Below are 13269 nucleotides of genomic sequence, written 5' to 3'. Positions count from 1 at the left end.
TCCCGGCGCTCGGTGCCCCGTTGCCGCTGCCTGCCTGGGGACGGGGCCCGGGAGCTGCGGAGCCACCGCGAGCTGCAGCCCCCCCGAGTCACAGGCCCTGCTGCTGCAGAGCTCCCCGCAGCCTGCAGGGACACGCGGTGCCACGAGCCGGCACTGCTGCCACGTTAGGCGGGACCCGAGGGTCCCGCGCACTGCCCTGCACCGCTCTCCATCAGCGAGCACAGCTGGGGCACGAGCTACGAGGGGAGGGACTGAACATAAAGAGCAGAGAACCCCTCTTTCTGAGGGCTGCTGGTGCTCGAGACTTGATCATTTCTACACAGCCTTGGGGCTGAACACACACACATTGGAATTGTACAAAAAAAGTTTTATTAAAGCACCTAATTACAAGAAAAAAAATGGAATGGGAGAAATAAAAGTAAACTGAGATTCACATCTTTGGAAGGAAGTTACAGGAAAACATGGGGCAAGCTCAGCTAAGACATCGGCTCCAAACGCGGCAGTAGCTCTGTGGTTTCCAAACACGACAGTCACGACCATCTTGCAGTTTAAGCACCTCTTCCCTTCACTGTAGTTAGAATTAACTGCACAGGGGAAGGGCAGCAGAAATACCAAGTTGCTAGCTGGAAAAACCACTGAAAGCAATGCTTAAAAAGGAAACTGCAAGAAAGTTAATATCCCCTCAGTGTCAGGTACACCTTCAGTAGTCTTTAGTCACTTTTCACTAAATGAAATTTGAACACTAGCTTCATAACACATCAGCTCAGGCTAGAGTAACAGAAGCTTTCTGTGTAAATACTCAGAGGAAGCAGATTTGAGTCTGCGATTGCCTCAGTCTGTAGCACTGAGCAAGCTGCACCACCCAACCCACAGCGATTCCTCTATTTGCTCCTTCTTTCTAAAGGAAAAATACTGCTGGCAAGTGCCTTTAGGAGATCTTCCTCCCAAATAATACCTGGAAAGAGTTCAAGTTTTTAAAGTACTTTGCAGGTAGAGTACTCTGCAAGAAATACAGTGAGATTCTTATTCCAGTTAGGTAGAACAGAGGTTGGTTGATGGCATCCTGAAAGAGGAAGACTTAAAACAACCAAAAAGGCTGAGGTAACAGGAAAACCCAAAACTCACTATCCCCCCGATTTGGCTTACATCTTACTCCAAAGAAGACACTGAATTCCCAGCACTCTACCATGTGCTGGTTGAGACTCAAATGGAAATAAATGCTGAATTTCTAATGAACACTACATATGGCGATGATAAAGTAACCAAACCTAATCAAAACTTGTTAGAACAATTGAATGTGTTTCTTTTTACTTTCTGCCAAGGGGGAGGACTGCTTGTGGCAGTGCCCCAGGCCAGAGAGCGCACTGTGGCTATCCAGGCAGGAGCAGCCTGCAATACAGCAGGAGATGTGCAAGCTATCCAGCGGGAAGGCTTCCCAGATCGGTGCCACCGGGATCCATGCAGGCAGCCAGCAGGGAGGCCTCCTCAGGAGTGCTCCACGGGGCCTGCCCCGTGCCCGTTCACGTGCGGGTGCGATGGGGTTGAGCTCTGCGGGGCGGCAACGCTCGGCTCTGCCGGGGCACTCGTCAGAGGCATGGAGAGGCTCTCGGGGGACAGCGTGGCCAGGTCTTGTCTCCAGTAGGCTTCGCACAAGGGCAGATCATTGCTGTCACACAGACTGTAGCTTTCCAGAACAACCCAGTAAGGAGAGAGCAGGGGCAAATGGGGGGGAAGGGAGTGAGGAGGGAGAAAAGCAAGACAGAAGCAAAGCATTAAGGAAATAGCAAAAAACCATCCACGGATGTAAGGTTTGTGATCACAAATTCATCATAGGTCTTATACCACTGGCCTAAGATATCCCTTAAGGGCTGGTGTTGAATCTCACAGCCTGATCAGGATTGGGAAATTAGAGACTTTTTTTGGATGCAAACTGAGTCAGAGACTGAATTTTAATTCAGCTGCTGCAAGCGCCTAAAAAGATGTGGGTTAAAATTCTAGCATTCCCAAACACAGGAGTTTTGCCACTGATTTCAGACCCTTGAATCATAAACATTTCACTTGAAGTTAGATTATGAGCTAAACAAGGAAAAAACTCAAGCCCCAGATTTAAATTCAGAGAAAAAAAAAATTCAATTGTTTTAATGTCTGCCCCTGTAATGAAGAGGAAGAAACCCTATTTGCATCCCTGCCTTTCCACAGAAGGTCTTACTTTTGAAGGGTCCCTAGCTTGATTCTAAAATACTGTCAGCTTCTAGTGCCTTCAAGCAGATCTTCAGTTAACAGTTGTTCTAAGAGCAGCTTGCTGGATTTTATCACTGTAGACTAACTGTATAAACTATCAGTATGCAAAAGTAGTTTAAGAAAACGCACCCCCCTGCGTTTCCCTGTGCTCTAAGGGAAATACCACGTGGAAGGGCCAAAAATAAAGAGAAAAGCAATGAAAGATTCCATAAAGAAAACAAAGAAAGAGCTGCACATACAAGACACACGCAAGACATAGTGAGTGCTAGGGCAGAAAGCAGCTTGCATCCAGAGTAAAACAAACCCAACTGGTCAAGTGGTTGTTGTTGCAGCTTTATTCACATATTTAATGTATGGACTTGAATAGATGCTTATGGGAAATACTTAAGTGTAAAAATGTAAGAGACACTTCACATTGCACAAATACATAACATGTTGAGATCTAACCCCACACAAGATAGTGCCTGTGATCTCAGAGGAGGAAGCAAAGGAACATAAACCAAGTTTGGCTTTAAGGCAAGCTGGACTTGAGTTACTGCTTTGCAGAACAAGTGCACAAAGCCCTGCTTCAAGCATCTACTGTGGGGCTCTTTTCTGGTAGCACAGCTGTTTTGAAACCTAGGTGAGAAGGCAGCAGATACAGGCATTATACTTGGGGCTTTTAAAACTTTCCTATATGATCCCTTTTATTGGGACATGAAGATATGTTACCCTGCTCTACAGTCCCCCAAAAGTGCAGCTTGATTCAGTTAGTGGGGGCATTCAGCACTAAGCCAGAACTACCATCTCTTTTCTTAGTCTTGCACCTTAGTCCCTAGTTCTCAAATGGAGCTGGGCCACAGCAGTCACCACATCAGCCAGGCCCCTTAAACTTGTCATAACTATACCTGCTTTTGCTGCTGCCCCAGGAAGAGCAGCTCCAAAAGTCTAAGTGTCACCTCCCATTTAACACTCCTCAAAACCCAAGGTGAAAAGTGACTATTGCAAAGCCCACAGCAGCACTGTTTTACCCGCTGCTGTCCTTCTACAGAGACTCTCTGCCTATACTGCTCCCTTGGGACACACGGCAGGTCTGCACAAAGGAATCTATCTAGAAAGATACTTGAACTTGGAGGATTGAAAGCAAAAATTCCTTCAAAGCAATCTACTCAGCTTTAGTTTCACAGATTTGTTTTCATGTTTCCTCATTACAACTCCTATGTACAATGAAATTCAGCACTAAGAACCCTTATGTCCAGCAGACCTGAAACTCCCTGCCCAGCAGAGGACAGGGAGGCATCTCCTAAGCAGCGCTAAGGTAATAAGAGCAACAGCTGCCAAATAGGAGAAAATGTTCTCTCCTACGGATTTCTCATAGCATAGGTACTAACAGAACCACATTCACCATCAGGCAGCCCTTAGTTTTGCAGTATCTGGAGGTACGGCAGGGTGGGAAGTTTAGAATGACCCAAGAGAAACCAACCAGAGCACCTGAGAGCAGTTTGGCAGGAAAGCTATATGGCCTCATGGGACTGCAAGCCTCTAAATCCTGTGAAAACAAAGTTTTACTAGAGAGTAACAGAGAGTGCAAAGGGGGAGCAGGCAATACCCACGTGTGGGCAAGCCCTGCTGCATTTACAGCTATTAAAACATGATTGATGCAACACACAGACCTTTCTCCACATCAGACAATATAGTTTCATTAAAAATATCCTAATACTCTAATTATAAAAGCATCTTGAATAAATCATTGTTTTCCTATATTCACACATTTCTTTGGTGCAGAAATAAAGACAGCAAAGAACACAAGAGAAGAAAAAAAGAAGTCTCAAAAAGAAACAACTAAAGCACCAGGTACTGCTACACGATATGAGGTCTCAGTGGAGGGATCTCAGCTCTAGAGCTTAGCCAAGATTTGTCACCTCGTGGCCACTCTTACAGAGCATAAAGGCAGATGTACTTAACGTAACCAGAACAGGAAAACATTGTGCTTATAGGGTAGTTCTGTTAAGGAGCGTGGCTTTATGCAGCATGTGGTGCCAGACAGGTGAGACTACATCAGCCACATGGTGAGAACCCCCTTAATCTAAAGGTTAAAGCTACAGAAAGATAGAAAAGACAACTCTAGTCATTAAAATCTTAAAATTTTGCAAGCTTAAATCAGCTTTTGTTTACAACTCATGCCATTATCTCACTGACTTAGCTTGGACAGTACAGTTGAAATAACCAGGTTCTCATCTGTTTTTTTTCCTACTTTCATCTACTGCACGATCAACCAGAAGTGCTGGAGTGCATGGAAAGAATAAAAATAAAAAATAAAGTGTCTGAATCACCTAAAGCTTTCTTCCTATGTAAGAGTCTCTTAAAAATATTAAATCCCACAAACAAATCAGTATTGAGTCCTTCATAAAAAATCCTATCACAATACCTCACAATTCAATAAAATTGAGAAAGTCATTTTTACTCTTTCAAATGTTCACCTCAGTGGGACTTCAGGCAGCTGGGCAGTGGACTAGAAGAAAAAAGGCACACTGTGTAACCAGGTCACTTGTGAAAGAACTCGCCACAAAGACATGGGAAATACTCACTTCATCCGACTCTTAAGCCTAGCTCTCTAGGAAAAGAGAGACAGAGGCTCCTCCAGAAGGACACTTCAAATAGAAGCCTATTTTTACCCAAGGAAACACCTTTCCTTTGCTAAAGATTCTGAAAAAAAGCCAATAAATTCCCTGTCAAATCTAGCTGACTAAAGCAGGCACCTAGAACAGGGCACTCCTGTAGAATATCCGCAAGGAAAAGATAACTGCTTTAAGTTGTAGAAAGCTTGACCTAAACAAAAACAAGGGAGCAAAATTTTGCTGGGAACCTCAAAGACATGTATGTTAAGGGCTGTTTCTCTAGGTCAACTCCCCCAAAAGGGAGGGAGACAGTAGGCAAAAGTCCATTGCTCTATTTGTACCTGGAAGAGTAATATTCTTCTTCTAGCTCGTACAGGTCAATGGAGATCTCATCCCGTAGTGCAATCAGTTTCTTGTCACATTCCTCCTGCAAGCTTTTCAGCTGCTGGTTGCGCTGGTTGATGGCTTCATTCACAGAGGGGAAATCATTGAGGATCAAGAACTGCTTCAGATCCGACACAAGTTTCATCAGGGACTCACCAGCTCGGACCTTGCAGCATAGAAGGAATCACAGAGTACAGAGCACATCAAAACAGCTCTAGTTCTGAAACAAGTTCTCTTAAACTGCTGCTTCAGTCCTATACTGGGTAAGCTGGCCACATCTAGTCTAGATGGCCCTGAAAAAAAAGTCCTTCCCATTTTAGATTAGAATTCAGAGAAAGACCTGTAACTGTTAATCCAGACTATCCTGTTTTCCTTTAGAGAAGAAAAATGTCCCATAACCACCCCAAAGGGCTGACTGTCCTCATGGTAGCAGTGCATAGAAGCATTGAACACAACACTAGATGCTATAACAAACTAGACAGTGCACAACAGACACGCTGCCCGATGTGTTTTGACCACAGCAGGGCAGTACTTACAATGTTTGCAGCTCTGACATGCATCTCATAGTTATCCTGTTCACCCTGAGTTGCTCGAGACACTTGAGTTTCATCCTCAATCTAAAAAGAAAAGCCCAAACAACCACCTTTACACACAAAAATTATGAAATACAACTACTTCACTGTAAGAAATCCCCTTCCCATATGACCTAATAACCCCACATAACAGCTGGGCCCTTCTCTCCCCTCACAGACCTTTCACGTCCCCCTCTGACGGCTCCTTCTTTCCCCTCACAGACCGCCCTTCACTCCCGCCTAACGGTCAGTCACCCCCCCACAAGGCCCCTTCCCTCAAGAGCGCCCTAACCACAGCCTTAACCCACCCTGGCGGTCTTGATGATCTCGGTGAAGTTGTCCATGATGGACTTGATGTCATCCTTGAGGCGCTTGTTGTAGGACTGCAGCAGCGTCTCCTTGCTCTGCGGCAGCACCCGCTGCTGCGACATGGCGGGCGGCGACACCCCCAACGCGGCGCCTGCCCCTTTAAATCCCTCCGCCTCGCGCGAGGCGCCGCTGCCTCTCGCGAGACTTGGGGCGCGGCGCTATTTCCCGGCATGCCCCGCGCGCTCATTCTCTTCCTCCCTCCAAGATGGTGAGTGGCGGGCGGTGCGGTTTGGGGGTGCGATGTCATCCGCCGCCATCTGCGCCTTCTTTGGGGTGGGCGGCGGCGCCGGGCGCGGAGGAGGATGTCGAAGAGCTCGGCGGGCCCGCGGGTGCCAGTTTTTACAGGGATGGGGGTTGATCCGCAGGACGCTGCAGCTGAGGCCTACCTCGCTTGCTAGCTCGGCGCTGATGGCCGCCTGGCTGAGGGAAACGGGGTGTTTCTGACCCAAACGTAATGATTTATTTGGGGGAGCAGGGGATTTTGTGTGGCAGGAAGGTGAGTGTGTTCCTTCTTTGCAGCCGAAGGGAAAGAAGGCCAAGGGCAAGAAGGTGGCACCGGCCCCTGCTGTAGTCAAGAAGCAGGAGGCCAAGAAGGTTGTCAACCCGCTCTTTGAGAAGAGGCCCAAGAACTTTGGTATTGGTGAGTAAGCTGCGAGCCGTTCTGCTTGCTGTTCAAGAATTGCTTTTGTTGTTGCATATGTTTTTATGCCTTGTGAAAAAAAACGTACGGAGGTGGTAAAGATCCCCTCTGATTTCCCATCACACTCACAGGGATGAATCTTTCCTTCACCAGCTGTGTACAGATCACCACAAACATCTAGTTAGTTTTTGCAGAATGCAGAGATCCAATATTGGATTGGGTTGTGGTGATTCTTGCCCCTTGACATTTAAGTGTGGTGGGCTCAATTGATAAACAATTTTTTATTTATTTTTTTCTTTCTTGTATGTGCAAGTGATGTGAAAGAATATTTGCTATCAGAATGATAGTGCTGACATATAACCACCAAGATCGCTGATGCACTCATGTCAATTCTGTACTGTTTCTTTGTCATCTTGGAGAGACCTCGGGTTAAAAGTCTGTGTTTCTAGGACAGGATATCCAGCCAAAACGTGACCTTACACGTTTCGTGAAATGGCCCCGCTACATCAGACTGCAGCGGCAGAGATCTATTCTGTACAAGCGGCTGAAGGTGCCTCCTGCAATTAACCAGTTCACTCAGGCTTTGGATCGCCAGACAGGTAAGGATGGCCCTCCTAAAATTCCAGCGTATCCTTTACTGGGGTATGTGTCAAAGGAGAGGAAGGAAATTAGAATAGAGTGTAGCAGGAGTAAGCTGGAGCAACTGTGGTAGCAGCGTAGTGGAGCTATAACAGCATCTCTGATAATGCAAACAAAAAGCATACATCCAGTGTTTGTAAAGCAGCGTCCTCATAGATGTTGCTAAACAACCTACTTGCTTTCAATGAGAGCATTTATCAGTTTAAACCATAGGTCTTGGGGAGGCAGCAGACATTTCTCTACTAAAAAAACAACTGGGTGTACTTAGAGGTAAACACGTGTGCTAGGGGTATTCTCCTAGCTCTGTACTCGTGCTGTGCAAACGATGCTAATTACTTGTTGCTTAATACAATTGATGACAACCACCAAGATCGCTGATGCACTTGCGCACTCTAAAGAGTAATGCTGAGGTTCTTGGGCTGTGCACCTTGTAAGCAAAGTCCATGTTCTGTTCCAGCGACGCAGCTTCTGAAGCTGGCACACAAGTACAGGCCTGAAACTAAGCAAGAGAAGAAGCAAAGGCTGCTGGCTCGTGCAGAGCAGAAAGCTGCAGGAAAGGGAGATGCTCCAACAAAGAGGCCACCAGTTCTCCGAGCAGGTGAGTTGCCTGCTTGCATGTACAGGAATAGGAGACTTCATTAGACAACTGATTAGGAGATTTAGCTCTCTGCTACAGCCAAACAGCATTGGACAAGCTATTGCAATGATGTTTGAATTTCTTCACCTGAGCTTGAAGTGAAGAGCGAAAATAGACGAGCTTTTTAACCCTGAGCTTTAGCAGATTGTCCATAGAATGTCACCTCTGGCCGCCTGAATGAATGTGAAAAGTTTCTTTTCTCATATTGAAGCTCTGCCGTGGAATCCAAATTCGTTATGCTAGGCTCATATAAAAGCTCTAAAAACAGATTGATGTGGAGTAAAATCTTTCTCTAATCTGTTTTTCAGGTGTTAACACTGTTACCACTCTGGTAGAGAACAAGAAAGCTCAACTTGTCGTAATTGCCCATGATGTAGACCCCATTGAGGTAAGCACACTCGGTGGATATACTACTTGCTAAGGGTGTCCATCCTTAAGTATGTTTGGATGCCATTAATCAGCTCCTAAGAGGGAGGAGAGATGTACTAAGTTTATTCTGCGTGAAAAAAGAATGCACAGAAATATCTGTTCACCGGAACGCTTGGCATGTTCACAGTTGTCCTGGTGTTACAATTAGGCTTGGCCCTTGCGATGATGTATGAATTTCTTCACCTGAATAAAAATGAAGAGCAAAACGAGCTTTTTAACACTGAGCAACTGCCACAGCCTAGACTCATTGAAGGAATGGAGAGTTGTTCCTGTCTTAATGATGCGGTGCCGTCCGTTTCAGCTGGTGGTTTTCTTGCCGGCGCTGTGCCGCAAAATGGGAGTGCCGTACTGCATCATCAAGGGCAAAGCCAGGCTGGGACGCCTGGTCCACCGCAAAACCTGCACCTGTGTGGCCTTCACCCAGGTCAACCCGTAAGTGTTCCGTGTGCAGATTTAATTTGCTATCATTGGGAAAGAAAATGGCCTTTAAACACAGATAATAGGACATAAAGGTAACAAATTCAGGTTGTTTTAGCTTAAAAGTAATACTAAAATACACATGGGGGTGAACTGTCTGTATAATCTGTAATACAGATGTTGTGTTGTGTAAAGAGGTCTGTCACATCCTAGAGATGTGGTTTACTTTATTAGAACGGGTGGAATTAGAATCAGAGTGGAATTCTAATTCCACTCTTAATTGGAATTTGTAGATAAAACTATAGATGTAACGTGAGTGGTGCAAGTTCCTTAAAGCATTGATGGTTTCCCCAACAGGGAGGATAAGGGTGCCCTTGCAAAGCTGGTGGAGGCTGTCAAGACCAACTACAATGACAGATACGATGAGGTAAGATTCTCTTTGCAGCTACCCTTGTCTATTACAGTTCATACTGTTCACAGAATCGCAGAATGATTATTGTGGTCTTTGTATTTTCTGTTACCTTACCTCCAATAGCTTTCCAGCAAAACTGCAGTTAATATAAAGTCTGTTGGCTGTGATGGTGTCTGTATTCTTTACCTAAGGGATGGGGAAAAGGGCAGAAGCCTTGACATTCTCCTGTCCCCAAGTTAGGTGCAAGTGGAGCTAACGCAGTGCTAGAATTGTCTAGAGTAGATCAATTAATGCTGGACCTTGTCCTTGTCTTCAAGTGACACATTCCATGGTGGTTGAACCTGCCCCATTCACAGGGCAGAAAATGTGGTTCACTATGTAGGAATTCCAAACTGACAGTGTGGTTCTTGTGCATAAAAGAATGGAATGCTGCAAGTGACAGGAATGATAGAAGAGATTTTACGAGGCATCTAACTTTTCTCACTTCTTTCCAGATCCGTCGTCACTGGGGTGGTAACGTCCTGGGTCCAAAATCAGTGGCTCGCATTGCCAAGCTTGAGAAGGCAAAGGCTAAGGAGCTGGCAACTAAGCTGGGTTGAAGATCTACCCAACTGCTGCCGTGTTTCTGTACATAAAATAAACCCCAAATTAGGTTTCAGCTGTCTCTGTTAATGGGAGGGCCTTGGACTCTTGGGTAGCTTTGCCATATTGCCATTTAATTTTCCTCTTTATGCCTTCAACCAAACCCTGCACAAACAGCTGTGTGGAACCGGTTATTTGGTATGAGGACAAGTGCCTGGAGTGTGCTCCAGTGCTTTTTAAGTAGCCTACCACTTAGCACCTCTTATTAGGAGGTCTGTGATGCCTCTGCTGTTGCAGTAAGTGCAGGAAGAATCAAAATCCCCTGTTCTTTGCTGGCTATAGACTTGGGTTTGTCTCTTGTCAGAGGGTACTGAGCTCCCTGAGCTCTGGCAGGAGCAGAGAGGCCACCTTGCTACCGTTGCTCTCCCTTAGCTTTGCAAGAGTGCTAGCTGGCTGTCCCCAGTATCCTCTAACCCACATGTGTCACTGTGCCATAGAAGGTGTTCAAGCAAGTCCCAAGAGAGCAGCTCTAGGCCCTTATTTATTTGATTCAGCTGCACTCTGTCACTGTCCTGACTTCAGGAAAGAGTAGTTGGTACAAAGGAATTTTTGTGCTTAATAAAATCTTTTATTATCAGTTGCTTACAACGCATTCCATGGAAAATGCAGCCATGGAGGAGTTTGGATATTGTAGCTTACAGTCACTGTCCCATCAGAGTGGAAAACTGTAGCCTGGAGCAGTCTGGTGAAGCTGCTTTTAAGCCTCAGTCCAAAGAGGCACATAGTTTTGGAGCTGGCATTTTTCCAAGCTGCAGCCAGAGTCACTGGTAAAAGCTCTGAATGGGCATCCATTGCTCAAGGTCTGTTTGCATTTTGGCAGCTGCAGGAGTTCATTGAATGCAGGACTTGCAATCGTGGGATACTTCATTTTTTTCAGGGCCTTTTCAGGAATTTTCTGTACCACATGAATGAGGTTGCTGCACATAACCCGTACCTGCAAGAGGAAACCACATATTTTTACACTCACTTTTCAAGAGGGATGGGACCTCTTAGGTCAGATACAGTTTACACATTATTTCAAATTGTCTTGCAAATGTCACTTAGGTTTAAATTCCAGCTTTGCAGCTAAGGCCTCCTTCAGTCTCCCAGATGCTGGAGCCGGACATCGGGGTAAAATTATTCACTTGCTTCCAACAGGAGGCAGTTGAAAGCTCCAGGTTTAGAGCATCAGCGCGCGGGACACTCACCATGTGAGGATGTACTGCATGTGCTCGTTTCGCAGGCTCACTCGTGTCTGGCCTCCAATGGGCCCCCCTGGGACCGTGCTTCCTACAGGCACAACACAGGGCATCACAGTAAATCTTAAGGACAGTCTGCGCTGCACAGAGTTGTCCTTTCTGTGAGAAGATGCTGGTAAATGCCTCGGGATCCCACTGCTCTTCCTTAGGCTACAGTATTCCTAAGTTACCATAAAACCCACAGGTGTAGGAGGCGTTTTGGGATCCAAGGGAACTGAAAAGCAGGCTGAGATGGAAGTAAAGTGGACACAGGGTTCGGTCCCCCTGTAACTTACTGAAATCCGCGTCGATAAAGATGGGCTCGGCCCCCGTCACCTTGGCCATGGCTGCCACGTCACGGTAATGCCAGCGGTTCTTCTCAATGTTATTTTCAGGCACAAAAGGTTTCCGTGTTTCTGACAATCTCACCACTCCAGTGAGATCAATTTCACCTTCAATCTGAAGGGCGGGAGACAAAAAAAAAAGGGGATTTTTCAACAAGCACATTTCAGCACACCAGCTCCTGCAAGGGGCTGCTTGCAGAACAAATAGTAGTGCCCCACAGCAGGGCAAGGCTGTGACACAGCAGGGTAAAAGGGGCAGGATCAGGTCCTTGCTTGTAGAAAAAACACTTATATACTCAACACATAAAAAAGGGGGAAGAAAAAGGAAAGTTTACATTCTTTGAGAAGTGCAAGGACTCTGTGTACCTCCCATGACGTTAAACACGGTTACTGACTTTCTTGGACATTAGTGTCCCTTTGGGTAACTACAGAGTAGGAAGGAACTGACCAGGCCTCCCTCTGTTCCTCTTACCTGTCCCTTCTGCCTGGTCTCTGGTTTCAGCTTCTTTTTGGGCACAAATCCTCGGTTGACTAAAATTGTGACCCTACAGTTGTAGAGAGGACAATTATGGCTCATTAGAAGAAGGAAATTTTCCATTATTCCTGCTGCTACCTAAAGCTAAGTACCCCCCAAAAACATGTTTAGGACCACTTGGGCTTTTTTGTCATCTGAGTGCACATTATAAGGGATTTCAGATATAACCTGGAATCGAGCCTCAGTGACTTAAATGATTGCAAGAGAGGCACCTTTTAAGTGACAGAGTGAGTCATTAATGTAAGTCCTGTCGCTAACATTAAGTTTTTTTAAAAAAGAAAAGTTGGCTTGGATGAAGCACGGCTTCAATTAACTACATTTCTCAGGCTTCCTTACCCCAGGTCAGTGCAGTAGAAAGGAGTGACGACGTTTGCTCCGACGTCCGGGCTGGACGTCAGCCGTCCGGCTTCCCTGGCTTCCCGTTCAGGATCCACGAGCGCCCGCGGCAAAACGTAGAGCTCCTTGGAGTGCTCAAAGCGGCCCCGGACCGTCACAGGCCGGTACTCCAAGTCCTTCAGTTCCATGGGGCTGCACGGAGTAAGAGGGAAACAGACCCATGGCTGAGGAGGACAAACCACCCACCGGGCCGGGGATTTTGTGGGGGGATCCTCCTTTTCCCAGCGCTTTTCAGCAGCTCTAAGGACCTTCCTTACTCGAGGCTCAGAGGGACGGGCTCTGCGGTGACTCTCGACGCCAGCTGCGCAATCAAGTCCAGTTTCCACCTCCGTCGCTGAACCTGGAAACACACGGGGCAGGGCGGTGCAGTAACCCTGGCAAGCCCCAAAACTCTTTCTTTACGGGTATTTTCTCCCCAGGCCTTAGTTGCCTAATGCGAGACAACCACAGACCCCAAACACAGGGGCTACCGGCTGCGCGTGAGGCGAGGGAGATGAAACAGCGAAACACAACCAAAAGCACTGAATCTGCACTCAAAAGACTTGCGGGATCCTTGCAAAGCGACACGGGGAAAGCCAAGCACAGCGCGGTGCCTCCTGAGGGGGAACGTGCGGAAGCGCCGCGCCCCAGGGCTCGCTACCTGCCAGGTGCCCAGGCCGAAGGTGCCCAGCGGGACGAGCAGGAGGCCCCACTTGAGGAGGCCGCCGCCGTCGTCGTCGGTGGCCCCGGCGGCCGCCGCGGAGCTGCGGGGCCTGCGGGGCGGCAGCAGCTGCAGCCGCCGCCAGGCCGCCATGGCGC

General features: G+C 47.0%; 3 protein-coding genes and 4 non-coding genes across 8 annotated transcripts; 5 read left to right on the top strand and 2 right to left on the bottom strand.

Annotated features, from left to right (window-relative positions):
• Positions 1–406: 406 nt before the first annotated feature.
• On the bottom strand, positions 407–6225 carry MED22 (mediator complex subunit 22). 2 transcript variants are annotated; one of them, XM_026049339.1, is made up of 4 exons: positions 6103–6225; positions 5759–5839; positions 5180–5388; positions 407–1684 (listed from the first exon to the last, which is right to left on the bottom strand). In XM_026049339.1, exons 1-4 carry the CDS (start codon positions 6223–6225, stop codon positions 1486–1488), a joined length of 612 nt encoding a protein of 203 aa, XP_025905124.1. In that variant the 3' UTR covers positions 407–1485. The 2 variants fall into 2 exon arrangements, with proteins under 2 accessions (XP_025905124.1, XP_025905125.1); XM_026049340.1 differs by having other exon boundaries at positions 407–1678.
• A 109-nt stretch (positions 6226–6334) lies between these two features.
• On the top strand, positions 6335–10235 carry RPL7A (ribosomal protein L7a). The gene is made up of 8 exons (XM_026049444.1): positions 6335–6371; positions 6683–6803; positions 7253–7402; positions 7900–8040; positions 8388–8467; positions 8810–8940; positions 9283–9352; positions 9832–10235. Exons 1-8 carry the CDS (start codon positions 6369–6371, stop codon positions 9934–9936), a joined length of 801 nt encoding a protein of 266 aa, XP_025905229.1. The 5' UTR covers positions 6335–6368; the 3' UTR covers positions 9937–10235.
• LOC112956151 lies at positions 7111–7183 on the top strand. The gene has a single exon (XR_003250997.1). It is a non-coding gene; the product is annotated as a small nucleolar RNA SNORD24 (small nucleolar RNA).
• Positions 7760–7824, top strand: LOC112956152. The gene has a single exon (XR_003250998.1). It is a non-coding gene; the product is annotated as a small nucleolar RNA SNORD24 (small nucleolar RNA).
• Positions 8141–8218, top strand: LOC112956150. Its single transcript, XR_003250996.1, has one exon. It is a non-coding gene; the product is annotated as a small nucleolar RNA SNORD36 (small nucleolar RNA).
• Positions 8666–8737, top strand: LOC112956144. The gene has a single exon (XR_003250990.1). It is a non-coding gene; the product is annotated as a small nucleolar RNA SNORD36 (small nucleolar RNA).
• A 320-nt stretch (positions 10236–10555) lies between the features above and the next one.
• Positions 10556–12830, bottom strand: LOC112955966 (surfeit locus protein 1). The gene is made up of 6 exons (XM_026049445.1): positions 12729–12830; positions 12412–12603; positions 12013–12085; positions 11493–11655; positions 11167–11248; positions 10556–10913 (listed from the first exon to the last, which is right to left on the bottom strand). Exons 2-6 carry the CDS (start codon positions 12597–12599, stop codon positions 10853–10855), a joined length of 567 nt encoding a protein of 188 aa, XP_025905230.1. The 5' UTR covers positions 12600–12603; positions 12729–12830; the 3' UTR covers positions 10556–10852.
• Positions 12831–13269: the final 439 nt, after the last annotated feature.

The sequence above is a fragment of the Nothoprocta perdicaria genome, unplaced genomic scaffold, assembly GCF_003342845.1.
Source record: "Nothoprocta perdicaria isolate Ctin4 unplaced genomic scaffold, notPer1 scaffold_6, whole genome shotgun sequence".
NCBI lineage: Eukaryota > Metazoa > Chordata > Aves > Tinamiformes > Tinamidae > Nothoprocta > Nothoprocta perdicaria.
This window is presented reverse-complemented; position numbering and strand designations above follow the sequence as displayed.

Coding starts and splice junctions, on each gene's coding strand:
- MED22 (XM_026049339.1), bottom strand. CDS start 6,225: ATGTCGCAGCAGCGGGTGCTGCCGCAGAGCAAGGAGACGCTGCTGCAG. Junction 5,840..6,102: donor AGATCATCAAGACCGCCAGG/GTGGGTTAAGGC, acceptor TTTTCTTTTTAG/ATTGAGGATGAAACTCAAGT. Junction 1,685..5,179: donor GAAGAATATTACTCTTCCAG/GTACAAATAGAG, acceptor TGTTCTGGAAAG/CTACAGTCTGTGTGACAGCA.
- RPL7A (XM_026049444.1), top strand. Junction 6,804..7,252: donor GCCCAAGAACTTTGGTATTG/GTGAGTAAGCTG, acceptor CTGTGTTTCTAG/GACAGGATATCCAGCCAAAA. Junction 8,941..9,282: donor GCCTTCACCCAGGTCAACCC/GTAAGTGTTCCG, acceptor TTTCCCCAACAG/GGAGGATAAGGGTGCCCTTG.
- LOC112955966 (XM_026049445.1), bottom strand. CDS start 12,599: ATGGAACTGAAGGACTTGGAGTACCGGCCTGTGACGGTCCGGGGCCGC. Junction 12,086..12,411: donor TTCTACTGCACTGACCTGGG/GTAAGGAAGCCT, acceptor CTACAACTGTAG/GGTCACAATTTTAGTCAACC. Junction 11,656..12,012: donor AGACCAGGCAGAAGGGACAG/GTAAGAGGAACA, acceptor CCCGCCCTTCAG/ATTGAAGGTGAAATTGATCT.